The sequence below is a fragment of the Equus przewalskii genome, chromosome 2, assembly GCF_037783145.1.
Source record: "Equus przewalskii isolate Varuska chromosome 2, EquPr2, whole genome shotgun sequence".
Classification (NCBI taxonomy): domain Eukaryota; kingdom Metazoa; phylum Chordata; class Mammalia; order Perissodactyla; family Equidae; genus Equus; species Equus przewalskii.
In genome coordinates, this window is record NC_091832.1 from 12351806 (window position 1) to 12370535 (window position 18730).

Sequence of the window (18730 nt, forward strand, 5' to 3'; positions counted from 1 at the left end):
GCCTACATCATCAAGCCAGTAGAGATGGTCTCTATGGTGAGTCTACTAACTAGACAAAATCACAGATACCGTAATATAGTCGCAGGAGTGGTATCTCATCACCTTTACTATGTTCTATTGGTTAGTAGCAAGTGGTACTGCCCACACTCAGGGGAGTAGGATTACACAAAAGTATGAACACCAAGAAGAGGAGACAATCAAGGCCGCTTTAGAGTATGTTCACCATGACTATGAAGAAGATTTACCAAAAAATAATCCCAAACTGATTTCTATAGACTACTTTAAGACCATCACAGATCAAGGGTTAGTCTGAACAAATTGCTATTTTGGGTTTTCTTTATAACATCCTAGCACTAAAAACATTAAAGAAAAACTTAAGAAATGTTATATGGCCCTAGATATCGCTTCAAGAGATGGCAAAATTGCAATATAAGTGATAGCAATTTATAAGATATTAAAATATTGTGTAATATCTTCTGTGACAACAATAATTTATCATGAGACTCCATTACAAAGTGTAAAATTCATGGTTCATTTCTAAATCTATGTATTGCTTTAAGAACTTTTTTTTGTCAATTCCAATTTTTACTGCTGCAGAACAAATATCCTCCAAACAGAACTTAAATTTTTTTTAAAACCTAAGAAATAAAATGACTCAAGAAAGCTTGTTAATTTGGCATTGTTGTCAAATAAGACAATTTCTAAAACTTTAATATATTTTATTTTACCCAGTATACTCAAACTATCATTTTAGTATATAATCAATATGAAATAATTATTACTGAGATATTTTACATTCTTTTTTCCCAGTTTTACTGAGATAAAATTGACAGAAAAATAACACAATTTGTAAGAAATCTTGATTACAATGTAGCAATTTGGCTGAAATAAAGCCAAGGAAAACTATGAACATTTTAATAACTTATTGTTTGCCTTTACTTAATTACTCAAACAAACGAACATCTAGATGGGTGAAGTATTAATTCAATTGTTATCTTTGATATTTTGCCAACTTTCAATCATATAAAAGTTGAGAACTGAAAAAACTGAACTGGTGTAACACCTGTCTGGTTCCCTCATTAATGATGTGTTGTTTTCTTAATCTTTAAAATGTTTTCATCTTATATCTGGATGACAGCCATGACTTTATCTTTTTTGGAAAGCTACCTGTTAATAGTGTTAGAGGAAGTTCTCCACCAAAATGCCCAATGGATTCATCTCACAGAACCACACAAGAGAAGTGCACCACAAGTAGGGTGTCCAGGCATGTCTTTTCTTGGCTTCCAGAGGTAAATCCAAAGTGGCAATGTGAAGTTGGCTCCCAGAGGTGTATCTGAAGTTTGCTGAGTCTTTAATTTTCTAATTTTAATTTTCTATATAATCATGTTTTGTTTTAGGTTTGTTTATGGCTGATAAGTTACTCCCATTGGTGGCAGCAATGATTAGGATACTGTCTTTATGGTCAGACCACCTCCAGGTATAAACCCAAGAGAAATGAAAACATATGTCCATAAAAAGACTTGTATATGAATGGTCATAAAACTATATTCACTATATCCAAAAAGTGGAAACAACCCAAACATCCATCAAACAAATAGTGGTATCTTCACACAAGGAAATACTAAGCATTAAAATGAACAGAAGCAATGAAACATGAAGGAAGCCAAATACAAAAGAGTACATACCGTACGATTTTCACTTGCATGAAATTCTGCCAGGCAAAGCTAATCTATAGCACCAAAAAAGCACATCAGTCTTTGCCTGGGGCGAAGAGGTGAAGAATTGACTGTATAACTACATAAGGAATATTTTGGGGCAATAAAAATATTCTATATATTGATTGTGGTAGTAGTTACACGGTGATTATATTTATCAAAATTGATCAAACAAAACTTTGCGAGGATCCCAAAGAGCTTATTTCTATGGGTTATAACTATCAATAATAACTGTACTACAAATGGGAACTGAAACTTTTTCTATTGGCTTAAACAACAGACTTTTATTTCTCACAGTTGTGGAAGCTGGGAAGTCCAAGATGAAGGTGCCAGCAGATTTGGTTCCTTGTGAGGGCCCACTTCCTGGGTTGCAGACGTCAGCCTTCTCACTGTGTTCTCATGGCAGAGATTAAGAGAGAGAGACAGAGAGAAAAGGAGGGATGGAGGGTGGGCAGGTGAGTGCTCTGGTCTCTCTTCCTTTTCTTATAAGGGCACTAATCCTATCATGGGTGCCCCACTCTCATGACCTCATCTAAATCTAGTTACCTCCCAAAGGCCCCACCTCCAAATACCATCAGACTGGGGAGTAGAGCTTCAACATATGAACTTTGGGAGGACACAAACATTCAGTCCAAAACACTACTTAAAAAATAATCCCAAAACTTAGTGCCTCACAACATTTATTATTAACTCTCTTGGTTCTGTGGGTTGAGTGGGCTTGGCTGGGTGATCTGAGATACTTTTAAATGCTTATGTATTGGTTCACTTGAAGATCATAATAAATGCATTACATGTTAATATCATCTTAGTATTATTATGAAATTGAATCTGACCTTGATGACTCCCTAAGAACTGTCCTCAAGTGTAAATATGTTCTAGAATATGAAGGAGAATAACAAAGAACAAAATTTGGAAAGCTAATTTTGTTTGCCGTGGTTTATAATACCATGCCATGAGTGTGAAAAGCTATGAACTGGTTAAATCTTAGCAAAGTTTGTTCAAACTTTGATGGGCCTGTTTCCTTAGTTTACTGTTTATTGCCTTTGCCTACAATATTAAAAGGTTATTCTTTTTTTCTGTGTAATATGCCCAGTTAGCAAATATTTTGTGTCTTTCTGTAGAATAACTCTTTGCTTTATGCTGACTTATTACATCCTTAATTATTTAAGAAAACAAACTAAGGTTCCTCATGAAAAAGCTGCGGTGATTCAAAATTGTGTTACCTTCTATTTTTATTTTTAAATGTTTTGTCACTTTTGTTAAGTAATTGGGTGTTGTTTCTCGAGCACCAACACTCCTATCTTACAGTGTTTTCACTAACAACTCTTTAAAATTTTGCCTTTCCTCAATCAGATTCTAAATATAGAAAACAATAAAATAAAACTTTCAGTATATTTTTACTACCTAAACTGTTTTTGAGACATCCCAGATCATCCCTGGGAAAATCACAAAGAAGTGTTCTGTCAGATTTTTAGAGAGGTTCCAGAAATAATTAGGTTTATTTGATACTTTATTATTGATGAGTTTCATGGGAAAAGCTGTCAAATCAGAAAAGATGCTTAGCCTTGCCTAGTTTAAATTTATACAGGTAAAATGGTATTAATATAAATATTCTAGAAATTGTGTAATTTATGGGAAGTTTTTAGAGATTTGCCAATACTCTTGTTATCCATAATATGTGTCTGTTTATGCATCTTAATGGTGTTTTGCCAGATTTTAGGAAATAATAGTTTAGTGTTTTCAGTCTTAATTTAAGTTATTATTTAAAATGCTTACTTGGTAACAACCAACCTTAATTTCAAAATTTGAATCTAGCATCTTCTAGGTCAGTGGAATTTTATAAAAATACAGATGTCTAGGACTTACTCCAGACTCACTGAATGTTTTTACTTGATATCATTAGTGTAGCCTTGGGATGTTCTTGGTATGTACATTATGCCATAAGATTATTATATATTATATATAAAAGTTTTCTCCTCTGTAAAAATTATGTTCATCCACGTTTTATAACTCAGATGTAATATTCAGTATCTTCTTCGCAAAGAACTACTCCGAGAGACATTTTGCTGAAACTTTTTTGAGTGGCTTTATTAGTCTTGTCTTGCATACCACAGAAATAACTTAATTCCCTTGTTAGTTGCATTACTCTTGTTAGGAACTCTCATCAGACCTTTCACATTTGAAAATCATCAGCAATAAACCGACCACAGGAATCTCAAGTCTCTGCCATCTACAGAGAGATTTTGTTTTACACTGACGCTAGTCTGAAGGCTCTGCAATCAACTAGAAGCCAGAGTCTAGGTTTTCAACAAAAGATTGTCTCAGAGCCCCATGGAAAAGGACTGTAACAGGTATTTCAAACTACTGACACCTCAAAGAATAGACTCTTGGGTACAGGCTTCTCATGCCATCGCTTGGACAACTGGACAACTTCCAGACCATTCCAGTGGACTGAGTCAGATTCTCCAGAACTCTTTTTAGTTAAGAAGCAGACTATTAACCTAAGATTCAGTGAAATGAGAATTAATTACACAGGACTGAATGAACCAATGAGGGATGACTGTAGTTATTTGTTTGGAATATTGTCTTAATGTCTATTTTATGGATACATAAGGAAGGCTAGTCTCTTCCTTCTTAAGTTATCTAAACCCTTAATTTAGTAGGCTTTCCTTTTGTAAAGTGAAACATTCCTGAATCATATTTCATTCTCAGTGACTCCCCAGTGAGAACTGAGAAAGACTTACTGAATTTCCTCACTGAAGCCTCTTAAAATATAATTGTAAAAAATGGTTATGCAGCCAAGGGCTTGCCTGAACTGTCATATTTAAAGAACGCTGCTTATATGTCAGGGATAACAAGCCACTTTTAAGGAGCTATGTTTGACTTTATGGAGCCAATACTTAAAAAACCCTCCCAGGAAAATGGGCCTGGTATCTGGCTTTACAGGGTCTGGCTTTACAGGGTCCAGCCTTACAGGCAGTGCAGAAGGTCACTTCCTGGCAGGCCCAGGACCCTTAGGACATTTTGCAGAGCTCAAGAAGAGAAAAATTCACCCAAATTTATAGGCACTGCAGATGAAATCTGATAGAGACCTTCTTAAGCTTGGCTTTCTAGCCTCAAAATACAAACAATAGAGGCTTTTAAAGTTCAATCTGAGATTCTTCATAAAATTTCCAGCAAACTTAAGAAGGCCTATATGGTAAATTAACATTATTCTTACCCCTATGTAAACAACCAGGCCAAACTTAATGAGACCAACTTTGTTTTATGATCAAGAATAATATTTGAGATTGCTTTAGATCAAAGGAGAAAGAGACTGAAAGGAAACCTGATATGAGCAAAAGAAAAAAAAAGATAATCTTCCAATGGAAAACTCCATATTGTTTAGAGAATACATTATTTAATTCTGGCCTTTTATTGCCTTTGAGCTATCCCACAACTCTGTAAGTTTTATTCATTTATTTTTTGCTGAGTAAGTTTCATGCTGAGCTAACATCTGTGCCAATCTTCCTCTATTTTTTAGTATGTGAGCCACCAGCACAGCATGGCTGCTGAGAGAGCAGTGTAGATCTGTGCCCCAGAACTGAGCCTGGGCCGCCAAAGTGGAGCATGCTGAACTTAACCACTGGGGCACTTGGGCTGGCCCTATAAGTTTTAGATAACTGATAGTGAGGTAAACAGTTCTTGTCTATAGATATGCAAATAAATTCATACAGCAGACATTCAATTGACTTTCTTCCTCCCTGGAGAAAAATCCAGTTTTGTAACCATTACTAAATTTATTTCAACATTGCTTTACTACATATAAATCTGTGCTTCTTTCATTTCTCCTTTGAACTGGCTGCAACATCTGCCTGGTATCCTTATCATTATTGAGTTAAATAAAATATTTAACATGTTTATTTTTTTAAATCAAGAGCTTTACACATATTTTTTGTAATTTGTTAATATGAAACTGTATTTCTCAAGATAGGAGGAGACAACATATTTTACCTTAAAGTTCGTTAGATTTAAAATTCTTAAACATTTATATGTCCATTTGTATTCTTGCACCACGTCATACAAATGTTAGGAATGGGCCTAAGCGACTGGCTACTATGTGTTAAGATCTATATTAGGCCCTAGGGACAGAGTATTATACCACACAAGATGATCGTGGCCTCATGGAGCTTACCATCTGCTATGGACTTAATTGTGTCCCCTCCACTCCCCCCCGAAACCCCACCCAATTCATATGTTGAAGCCCTAACCCACAGTGTGACTGTATTTGAAGATAGGCTCTTTAGGGTGTAATTAGGTTAAACAAGGTCTTAAGAGTGGGCCCTAATGCGGCAGGACTACTAGCCTTACAAGAGGAAGAGGATATCTCTTTCTGTTTTACACACAGACACACGCACACGCATGTACACCCGAGGAGAGGCCATGTGAGCACACAGTGCCTGTCTGCAAGCCAGGAAGAGAGCCCTCTCCAGAAACCAACCATGCTGGCACCTTGATCTTGGAAGTCTGGCCTCCAGAACTGTGAGAAAATAAACTTCTGTTGTTTAAGCCACACAGCATGTGGCATTTTGTTACAGCAACCCAAGCAGGCTAATAGATCATCCAATGGGAGAAGAAAGACAAATAATTCTTTATTTACAATTGCTTTAGGAGCTGTGACAGACAAGTACAGGGTTTAACGAAAGCACATTCCGGGAAACCCAACTGATTCTGGGGACAGCAAGGTATGGGTGAGGTCAGAAAAGTCTTTCATAAGGAAGTGAGATGTAAGCTGAGACTTCACAGATAAGGAGGAACTAGGCAGGTAGAGATGGCAGAAAGAACATTCCAGGTACAGGAAAAATATTGTGCAAAATATGGAGACAAACACAGGAACCAGATTGTCCAGATAGTTTTATGGGTCATGTCAAGACTTTCAGGCGTGATCCTCAGAGTGATGAAAAATTCACTAAACGAGTTTAAATAAACATCTAATAATCAAACCTGCATTTTATTTTATTTATTTATTTTTCTTTTTTAAAGATTGGCACCTGAGCTAACATCTGTTGCAAATCTTTTTTTTCCCATTCTTCTCCCCAAAGCCCCCTAGTACATAGTTGTATATTCTAGTTGTATGTCTTTCTGGTTGAACTATTTGGGATGCTGCCTCAACATGACCTGATGAGTGGTGCCACGTCCGTGCCCAGGATCTGAAGCGGCGAAACCCTGGGCTGCGGAAGCAGAGTGCACAAACTTAACCACGCGGCCACGGGGCTGGCCCCAAACCTGCATTTTAAAAAGCTTTTTCTGGCTATCATATGATGGATGGGTGGACTTGGGGTAAACAATGCTAGACAAAGAAAGACCAGTTAGGAAGTTACAGTGGCAGAGGCAAGAGATTACAATGACTTGGACTACATAGACATACCTGTGGTAGTAGAAAGAAATAAGAGGAAAGTGAGATATTTAAGAGATATAATAGAAAGGAGTCATGGGTATGAGGAAGAGGAGGGTAACAAGAATAAGTTTCCTATCTTGAGGAGTGGTACCACTTCCTAGAGTTTAAGACAGGAGTAGGTTTTTGAGAAAGACAATGACTTTAGTTTTAGAAATGCTAAAGTTGTGATGTCTCTGAGTATCTAAGTAGACTGCAGTGAATTGGTAGTTGTGAGGTCTAGAGATATAAATGTGAGGATGATTAGCATAACCATAGCTATTCTTAAAATAACAGTAAGAAAATGGGCTCTCAAGGATTTTCAATTTTCAGGTCCTGCGTCCACACACTTAGAGCTCACTGACAAATTATATCCATTTTCTAACACCAAAATGGTTCCTGTTGGGAAATTAATGATGACTAGCATCAACGGAGCTCCATCCCTGACAACATCTGCCAATCCCTGCCTTCCCACTGGAGAGGTGGAGAACCTACGTGAGATCATTTCCTATATAAGCCCAATAAAAAAAGATACACTATTAAATGTAACACAAAGCTATTGCTCTGGCCTTCACAGTCCTCCAACGTACCAAAATTTCCTGATTTTCAAAGTCCGCAAAAAACTAAAGCCCTGTATCAGGCACCACTGAAACCACACAAAGGGTTTACTATGTGTAGCAGGTGGTATCTCTTTTTAGCACATTCTCCAGACGCATTCATCCAGGCAAATACCATCAAGTTGCATCAGAGTAGGAAAGTACATGACACTATTTCACATGTCAGCTTTAAAGGGGCAAAGTTTGACACATCACACCCTTGAGCCCCAGGAACTCCTCCCTGCCAACTGCCTATCACTGCAGACAACTGACATTTACTTTCATCCAATATCTGATGTCCAAGTCCACTGCCCAAATGAGTAAGCCAACAATGCAGAAGGATAACTATCCCCGAGGACTCTAATAATAAAAGCCACTGATAGCAACACACACACACACACGCGCGCGCGCGCGCGACGGGTGCTACAGTTACCTCTTTACTCCTACAGTCCATTCTTCACCTCCACTGACTGCTCACAGCCTCAAAGAAACAAATCAAAGACATTTTGAGAAATATGAAGACAATTACCTTAAGTTACAATGGGTATTAGAAAACATGAACTCTCTGGGTCACTAGATACCTAAACACTATTTACATTGAGCTCCTAAGAATCGGGGCCGAAATTCACAAATAAAAATCAATCCTATTTGAAAGGAACTGCCAAGAGGAGGCCCCCTTCACAGAGCTGGGCAAGGGGAGCCACTCAGAGTGCTTCAATTGAGAAAAAGAAAAACGCAATGCTCCTATAGCTTGGGTAAACAAATACATATAGCTTTAGAACTTCATTTTCTTTCAATTCTTTTTCCACACATATGTACACTTTCAACAAGGTTATCAACTCTTTCAGGTCTGATATTCTAGACTAGATTTTTTTATTTTTTATTTTTTTTTTTTAAAGATTTTATTTTTTTCCTTTTTCTCCCCAAAGCCCCCATGGTACATAGTTGTTTATTCTTCGTTGTGGGTCCTTCTAGTTGTGGTATGTGGGATGCTGCCTCAGCGTGGTTTGATGAGCAGTGCCATGTCCGCACCCAGGATTTGAACCAACGAAACACCGGGCCACCTGCAGCGGAGCGCATGAACTTAACCACTGGGCCACGGGGCCAGCCCCTAGACTAGATTTTTTAATGTATTAAAAAATATCCAGATGGGGGCTGGCCCCATGGCTGAGTGGTTTAAGTTCGCGCACTCCGCTTCATGTGGTCTGGGGTTTTGCTGGTTCAGATCCCGGATGCGAACATGGCACTGCTCACCAGGCCATGCTGAGGCAGCATCCCACACAGCACAACCAGAAGGGCAAAAAAAAGAAGAAGAAGAAAATTTGCAACAGATGTTAGCTTAGGTGCCAATCTTCAAAAAGAGAAAAAATACCCAGATAAGTTTAAATAAGAAATAGCTCTCTAAAAATTAAAATAATTTAATTTCAGGAAGCTACATCTAAAATAAACGGTATGAGCCAGGCCAAAAGAACTTTCATACCCAACTTGCCCCAACAAAGCCTTCAGCATTACAGCCTGGATATTCTCATTCCCCATCTGGGAATTCAGTTGCTCTCTTCCCCAAAGTGACCAAAGCCGACCACGACCAGCCTGTGGCTTTTCTAAGGCACACTATTGCTCTCTTAACTTGGTTTAGGATCTTAATAATATGTTTTTCTGAAGAATTTACAGCTCGTAACAGGTAATTATGGTCTTCTAATAACAAAAACAATAGTAAACAACTCCCGTTTTTTGAAAGTTTACTAGTAACAAGCATTGCACTAAATTCTGTAACAATAATAAATGGTTGACTGCTTAACTGCAGGCACTCTGCCATGCACTTTACATGCACAATCTTTTGATAATTGAGGCTACTGTGGACAAACTGTCAACGCTCCTGTGTAAGGCTAATACCTCCACATATACCTAGATGTCCTCCATTTGTACCTAAAGAACATTCCAACAATTGTTCCCTCCTCTCCTCCATCAACTTTTCCTTCTCTACTGAATAATTTCATTGACATACAAACATGATGTATTATCTACCATTTATATTTTTAAAAGAGGGGGGAAAACTCAACTCCATAACCTTTTCCAGCTACCACCTGATTTTTATGATCCTCTTTTCAGCAACTCTTTTTGAAAGAACAGTATATACTAATTCCTCCCCAAAATATCAGGAAAGGAGCAAGAATAATTAAATGAAACTGTATATAGCCTTCACTTAGATTTAACAACTGTTAACATTTTGCTACATTGGCTTTTTTTCCTCTCCCTCCCTCTCTCTCTTTCTACACACACACACACATACAGACACACATTTTTACTTTTTGTTAATTAGCTGAACCATCTGAAAGTCAGGTGTAAACATCATAACACCTCCTTCCTCAAATACTTCCACAATTAAGTCCTTGGCCTACGAACAAGGGAGAACCACCACACAACTGTCACGCTAAGGAAGTTTAACATTGACACAATAATATTATCTAATAAAAGACCACATGCAAATTTCCTTACTTGTCCCAAAAATGTCCTTCAACTATTTTTTAAAATTCAGGATCCAACCAAGCATCAAGCATTATATTTATTCACAGGTCTCTTTTGTCTCCAATAATCTAAAATGCATCCTGAGTATTTTTCTTTTAATCTTTCACAACTTCAACATTTTTGCAGAGTCCAGGCCAGTAGCTGTACAGGTTACCCCCTCAATTTGGATTCTTCTAACTCTTTCTTCATCTATCACACTAAGGTTAAACATTTTTAACACAAATATTACACGGGTAACACTGTCTCCCATTCTCTGTTGAACCCATACAAATCAAGTCTTGGACCGATCAACAGAATTTCTATCAAAACCCCAATGATGTTTTTTGCAGAAATACAGAAACTCATCCTAACATTCATATGGAATCACAAAGGACCCTGAAAAGCCAAAACAATATAGAAGAAGAACAAAGTTGGTTCTTTGATTTCACACTTCCTGATTTCAAAACTTAATACAAAGCTTTCAGAATAGTATGGCACCAGCATAAGGACAAACACATAGACCAATAGAATAGAATAGAGCGCCCCAAAATAAACCTTCACATATATGGTCAAGTATTTTTGACAAGAGTGACAAGACCATTTAATGGAGTAAGGACAGCCTTTTTAACAAATGGTCCTGAGAAAACTAGATACTTATTTGCAAAAGAACGAAGTTAGACACTTACTTTACATCATAAACAAAAATTAACTCAAAATGGATCAAAGACCTAAACATAAGAGCTAAAACTATAAAACACAGGGAGGAAATCTTTACGACACTGGATTTGGTAATGATTTCTAGGATAGCACAGGCAACAAAAGAAAAAATAGATAAATTAGACTTCATCAAAATTAAAAACTGTTGTGCATCAAGGCCACTATCAAGAGAACGAAAACACAACCCAAAGAATGGCAGAACATATATGCAAATCATGTATCTGATAAGAGTTTAACATTCAGAATATATAAAGTACTCCTATAACTCAACATCAAAAATAAACACCCCAATTCAAAAATGGGCAAAGGACTTGACTTCTCCAAAGAAGGTTTGCAAATGACCAATAAGCGCATGAAAAGATGCTCAACATCACTAGTAATTAGGAAGATGCAGAGTAAAACGATAATGAGATAGCCATTTTAGGAGGTGCACCAAGTGGCATTATTTAAAAAATAACAAGTGCTGGCTAGGATGCAAAGAAATTAGAACCCTGGCATATTGCTGTGGGAATGTAAAATGGTGAAGCTGCTGTGGAAAGCAGCTTGGTGGTTCCTCAGAAAGTTAAATATAGAATCATCATATGATCCAGCAATTCCACTTCTACATATCTACCCAAGATAACTGAAAGCAGGGACTCAAACAGATAGTTGTACACTCATGTTCATAGCAGCCTTATTCACAACAGCCAAAAGGTGGAAGCAACCCAAATGTCCATTGATGGATAATGGATAAACGAAACGTGGTACCTACATATAACGGAATATTCCTTAGCCTTGAAAAAGAATGAAGTACTGACACATGCTAAAAGATGGATAAATTTTGGAAAAATTATGCTAAGAAGCCAGACACAATAGGCCACATATTATACAATTCCATTTATATGTAATGCCCAGAACAGGAAAATCTATTAAGACAGAAAGTAGATTAGTGGTTATCAGGGGCTAGAAGGTGTGTGGCATGGGAAATCACGGCTAATGAATAAGAGGTTTCTTTCTGGGTGATGAAAATGCTGTGAATTAAGATAGTGGAAATGATCGTAAAACCTTGCGAATAGACTAAAAAATCACTGAACTGTATACTCTTAAATGGTGATTATATGGTATATGAATTATACCTCAATAAAACAAATTGCCCTCCTGAAAAAACCCTTTGTCAGATCACATCATTTCTCTGCTTAAAACTACCCACTTTCTGCCCCAATCAGCGTAAAACACAAAGTCCTGTTTGTGGCCTACAAGGAACTACAAAATCCAGCCACTGCCTTATATTCTTCTACGCCCTACCCCCACCCCACCCCACCACTCACCAACAGCCACCTCAGTCCCCCTGCTGTCCTCCAACATGCCAAGCGCGTTCCTACCTCAGGACCTTGGTACATGCTGTATCCTCTACCTAGAACACCATACAACATACCATATATGTTTTTGTTTGTCTCTCTTGAATAGAATGGAAGCTTCAGGAGAGCAGGAACTTTATCTGCTTAAACACTACTATAGCTCCAGTATCTAGAATAGTGCCTGCACACAATAAAAACTGAATAAATACAGTATGATGGATGCATGAACTAATTTGAACAAATGAATGAATAGAGGCAAAAAGACAAACAGAAATATAGTAACTGGTTTTATGGAAAAACCCCTAGGAAATGGTAGTACCAAGCCTCAAACCCAGGTCTGCCTGACTCTCAAGCCAAGCTCTTCATTTCTATGCTATACTTCCATTTACCAATTTGAAGACATTGGAGGAATTACTTGTTGGATAGAAGAATGTGTATTTTGTATAATGCCAAGATATCACATAAATCTAGAAATCCATTTCTGAGTTCCTGTCTAGTTTAACGCAAATACCACATTATATGGAAAAGCATAACAATTAAGAGCCTCCAAAATTACTGAACTTCATTCATTTTATATCACTCAGCTATTTTTGAAATTTTGCTAATTAAATGAACCTGACTCTCTCAAAAGACAAGAACAACAAACCAGCTGCAAACTCCAAATTTCTCTGCACCCAGAAAGTATACTAGACAGAATATGCCAAAGGAAATGGGCCTTTATACCTGAAATGGGTATACAATAGGATCTGCTCTTGCAAGAGCCATTCCGGGACAGAAGCAAACAGGGACATAAGTACTACATCTCTCTCCTTCTGACCAAGACTCAGATGACCGTTATAACAACTTTCAAAACTTTCCAGACTAGGCTTCCAGGACAGGAAGCAACAGGGCAAATGGAAAGTCACTCGTTTTAACAACATCAGTTTCTCCACATTTACTACAAACTTTTAAGTATTAATTAAACTTATTCAAGCATCTTATGTTTTGTGTTTCTTACCTTCCTGGCTTCTTTAAACGCTAAGCCATATTTGCCTCCTACTGCACACTCCCTACAAAGACTTGCCCAGCTCTGTGCAGAAGATGTAACATGGAGCTTCCATTATTTGGGGAGATGACTAAGCATAGAGATCAGGTAAGCCAATCCCCTCATTTTACAAGTGAGGGAATTCAGGCCCAGAATGATAGTTCCTGTTGAAACCACATAAAACTATAACCCTGGGCCCAGTTAGAGTCAGTTTGAACAGACCTCCATCTCTGATGAACAAAAATGATTAAGGATTGTCTTTCAGAAAAACTGCAAGGGTCGTACAGCGAGGGAATGCGCAAAAGAAGAAATCGTGACCTGAAATGACCTCAGAACCAGAGATCCTCCTTCCCATAGGACCCGAGGACTGGGACATGAATGGAACTTGAAAGCCAGACTCTTATCAGAAGTGAGGGGTCCCTCATTCAGGAAGATCCAGTGTTAAAATTCTTTCCCCACCACGTGTAAAATGTTTAGAACCATCTCATAAATGTTTAGAACCTCATCATAGATACCTGAAGTCCACCAATCAAAACCTGTCCCACCAGCGTTTCTGTGTGCCAGCCTGTTCTCTCTAACCTCTTAAATTTCACCCAAAATCCTGAATTGGGGAGACAGATCTGAGGGCACATGTCCCCCGTCTCCCTGGAGATCGTTCTTGCAGCATAAAAAGATGATGTCTCCCCTCAAAGGCTGGTGCCATAATTAATTGGCTTGTTTATGCACATCGGGCAGAGAACCCCAATTTAGGGTGGCAACGTAACTTTTTAAGTGGCAAAGCCAAGATTAGTACCCATGTTTCCTGGCTTCCTTCCAATACTAAAGATTAAAAAAATATTGTTTGTACTGAGGAACTCCTGGCTTCTTAAGTCCTCAAAATAGAGGAACATGTCTAATTGAATCTTATTACCTCAAAACTTAGATCAGCGCCCAACACATAGTAGGTATTGGTTTATATTTACTGAATGGTCAATTGTTTAAATGTGAGTTACTTTATTACAAAGTATTTATTTCTGATCCTTATTAATTAAATATTTTAAGGCAGTCAGAGTAGGTCTAACTTTAGATACCACTAAAATGACCAAGAAATTCCTCTAGTTTAAAACTATAATGATCCAAAAAGTCCTCCAGTTTCAAATAAAAATCATTTTCACAGGATATCCTTCCCTCTCCTCCTCCTCCTCAGCAAACCCCATTCACTGGAGACACACATTCCTGGAAGAAGCTACCTGCCTTAATTCATTTCATCTAATCTTAAGCAAAGGCAAATCTAAGAGAACTTCCAAATAGCGGGAACCAAAACAAAAAAAAAGACAGAAATAGTAGGAAAGTGACCAAGTACAATTATTAGCTGAACATGATGCTGAAAAGCTACTCCCTTTCAGTTACGTATGCCTACTAAGTGTATCACTCCATTAAGAGTCCTGGTAGCACCCCTGCCCAGTTTTTAGAAGACTCAGGACACTTGCAAACCTAGAATTGAGATCCACTGCTAGAACTGAATTTAAAGAAGGAAATGTGGCTCTTAAATAATAAAATGTATCCAAATTTAACCCAATATGTTTACAAGAATTGTAAAACTAATACACCTTAAAATAAAACTAACAGAAATGAAGCACTATCACATATATTAACTGATCCTTCTAGTAGCTATAAGAAAAACGAAAAACAGGTGCCATGATCTTCAGTTTATAGATAAGGCAACTGAGATTTAAGGAGATGAAGTGATTTGTCTACGTTTACAAAACTAGTTAAGTGAAATAGCCAAGACTAAACAACCCCAGGAGTTTTCTGACTCCTAACTCAATTCTCTTCATATGCAATCACAATGAGCTTTCATAAAGCAGCCAAAGGGATTCACAAAAATCTCAGAGGACAACTTAATCACTAGAGCATTTTTATAAAACAAAATCTGAAAATGACAGTAACAGAACTACCATGTGTTTCGTACATTTAAAAACAAGCGTATGATGTACATATAAACTATACTTAACAAATAAATATGAATACTGTTGTGTCCTCCTCCTTAATTACATCTCATATGTTTCTGTAAGGAAAAGTTTCAAAGCCATTGTTTTATCATAGCCCTACTTCCTTAGGGTTTCTCAAATTTGGCTTCTTCGCAAAATCACGGTGGGTGAGAGTTCAGGTGCATAAAAACACAGGTTCTTGGGCCCCAGCATGGAAATTCTAATTCAAATAAGGTCAGAATCTGTATTTTAACAAGCATTCTAGATGATTCTGATTAGCCAAATTTGCAGTATTGCCCCAATACAATTCTTAGAGAAAAAGCAGGCCAAGAAAACATAAGAAATTAAAATCCAGGGACAAGGATTATTCACCTATCTCCCCTAGCCCTGAAGCTGGAATACAACAAACAGGTGAAAGAAAGCCCTATTCTAACCCTAAACTCAAACTTAGCTGCTGCCCTTGCCCCGACTTGTCAGAAAAGTTGGCCTCTCCCTAGTACTATATTATGCGACAGAGGCAGATGTCAAGATTTCAATTTTAACATTCTCAAAAAGCTGGAGTCTACGAAAACTCAGGAAATCCCCAAACACAAGTATAAGACTGTGATGAGTATTTAAGTGGCAGCTTTCCCCAAATGCTAGGCAAAACTGAGACAGAGAAGAGGATTTGGGGTGGGGAGGAAGAGGGGAGGATTGGACCTACGAAGAGAATGTGGCTGGCCCACTGGCTTCCCTGGCCCAGATGGGAGTTCACAGAAAAAGCACTCATGAATGGGATTCCTCCAAGTGATACTGAGAACAGTCCCCAGGAGGGATTCCTAAGCAGAAGATCATAATCATAACTGTAATAATCATCTACTTACAAGCTGCCTCTTCTTGGAAGGCTCAACTCCTTCTGAAAAACAAAACACAAACACAAGTTAGAAATAAGGACCCATCTGAGTACTACAGGTCTGCACTATATGTCTTAGGAGATTTATAGCATTATCTTAATAATGACGAAGACTAACTATTTCTAAATGATAATCTTTTCCTTTGTCTCTTAAATTTTAGTGAAAATAAAGACCAGTCAGGTTTACTATCACCTCTTTATTCTTCCTTCCCAAAAGGAACGTCTCACAGAATCCTTGCAGCATTTTCCCCACTAGATGGAGCCCTCTCACCAGTGTCGATTCCAGGCACTGGGCCAGGCATTAACTGCTTATGAATTGTAAAAGATTCCTATCATTAGGGTCAAGGATATGAAAGGAAGGAAATGAAGAATTTTTAATTAGAAAATATTTTAAACAAATAAAAGAAATATAGAAAATAATATAACAAAGAGATGACTAAACACACCACCGGCGGGAGAAATAACCTTTATAACAACAGTTGGGCCCCTATGATTTGCTTTCCAAATTTTTCAAGTCCCACAACCCACTAATCCCTACGTAATTAACAATTATTCTTAATTTTTTGTTTATCTTTTCCACATGTCTTTATATCTTATTATATATATGCATAAATAATTATTAGTATTGTTTTATATGTTTTTTAATTATATATTTAAAATAGTGTATGTATTCATCTGCTGACATCAGTCAGCATCATGACCGGGAGATTCAGCCACGGGGATGTATTTCCCTTTAGTTCATTAGTCTGTAGTCCAGTAGTCCAGTCTATAAATTCAACCACTACACTACCGGGCCGGCCTCTCTTTTTACTTTTTTAATGGAGTCATCAATGGATTTTTGTTTAGCCAAATCTATCAATCTTTCCTCTATATTATCACCTTTTTTATGTGTAAGAAACACATCCCTGACATACGGAAACATGAATATATTTGCTTCTATTTTCTTCTAAAAGATGTATAGGTTTATTTTTCACACTAAGTTTGTTAATACACCTGGTACTTGTTTTTGTACACAGAGGGAGACAGGAATCCTATTATATTTTTTTCTATATGGATGATCTGGCCATTTATTAAATGATATGCAACATCTATTCTGTAATATATTAGGTTTCCATATACGCAGGGGTGTCATTCTTGACTATATTTTGTTTCACTGTACTGTCAGTACCAGTGCCTAGACCACACTATTTAATTGATATAGCTTGACAATAAATCTTGAAATTTGTAAGGCAAGACCACTCACATTGTTATTATTCTTCAAAATTATGAGACCTATTCTTGGTGCTTTGCTCTTCCATATAAATTTTAGAATCAACTAGTAGATGAAAATTTTGACAATGCACTCAATCTAGAGTTGACCTGGGGATAAATGACACATTTACAATACAGACAATTGCTATACAAGAAAATGGTATATCTCTCCATATATTTAGATCTTCTTTGATATGTTTTAATAAAGTTTGACACTTTTTCACAAAACTTTTGTTAAATTTATTTCTAGGTAGTTTATATTTTCTTGTTGCCATTATTGTGTATCTTTTAAAATCACATTTACCAGGAGCTGTATTTCATTACACCAGTAACATCATTTTCCTCTCAATATAGTAAGACAATTTTCAAACACAGAAAAGTTTAAAGACTTGTACAGTGATTGTACAATTATTAACATTTCGCAGTATTTGCTTTATCACATATTTAGCCATCTATCCATCCGTTGTTTTTTTTTTAATGCATCTCAGAGTAGACTGCAGATATCAGTATACACTTTAGCATGTATATTATTAACCAGAATTCAGTAATTGTTTACAATTCTTTCATGTCAGGTTTTGGGGGTTTTTTTAAGGTAAATTTACTGAACGGCACAAATCTTAGGTGTGTCAATCAGTAAGTCTGATAAATGCATACACTCAGGTAACCCAAATCCCTATCAAAATACAGAATATGTCCATCAATGCAGAAAGTTCCATCATGTTCTTTCTTTCTACTATTCTCTCACACCAAGCAAATACTATTCTCATTTTCTCACCACAAACTAGTTTTGCCTGCTCACAGTCATGAGTCACTTAACGATGGGGATACATTCTGAGAAATGTGTGCCCAGGTGATTTCGTCGTTGTGTGAACATCACAGAGTGTACTTAACACAAACCTAGATGGTACAGCCTACTACACACCTAGGCCATATGGTATTAATCTTATGGGACCACTGTTGTATACGCAGTCTGTCATTGACCAAAACATTGTTACGTGATGCATGACTGTATACAAGTATGAATCCTTTTACATGAGGCTTCTTTCACTAGCATAGTGTTTTAGAAAATCATCCATGATGCTGCATCTAACAGCAGCAATATCCAATCATATGAATATACCACAGTTTATTTACCCTTTTTCCTACTAATGAACATTTGGGTTATTTCTAGTTTTGAGCTATTAACATTCCTGTACAAGTATTTTAATAGGTCTATGTTTCATTTGTCGTGAGTAAATACCTAAGAATGGAACTGCAGGATCATAGGATAGGTGTATGTTTAGTTTTATAAGAAACTACCAGATCTTTTC

At 37.1% G+C, this 18730-nt stretch overlaps 1 protein-coding gene across 11 annotated transcripts in view; it reads right to left on the reverse strand.

Annotated features, from left to right (window-relative positions):
* The window catches only part of MAST2 (microtubule associated serine/threonine kinase 2), a 211016-nt gene that overhangs the window by 95180 nt on the left and 97106 nt on the right, over window positions 1–18730 (reverse strand). For all 11 annotated transcript variants that reach the window (XM_070609709.1, XM_070609713.1, XM_070609712.1 and 8 more), the window contains one exon: window positions 16141–16172. In XM_070609709.1, the coding sequence (XP_070465810.1) occupies window positions 16141–16172 (32 nt within the window). The remainder of the gene's footprint in view (window positions 1–16140; window positions 16173–18730) is intronic.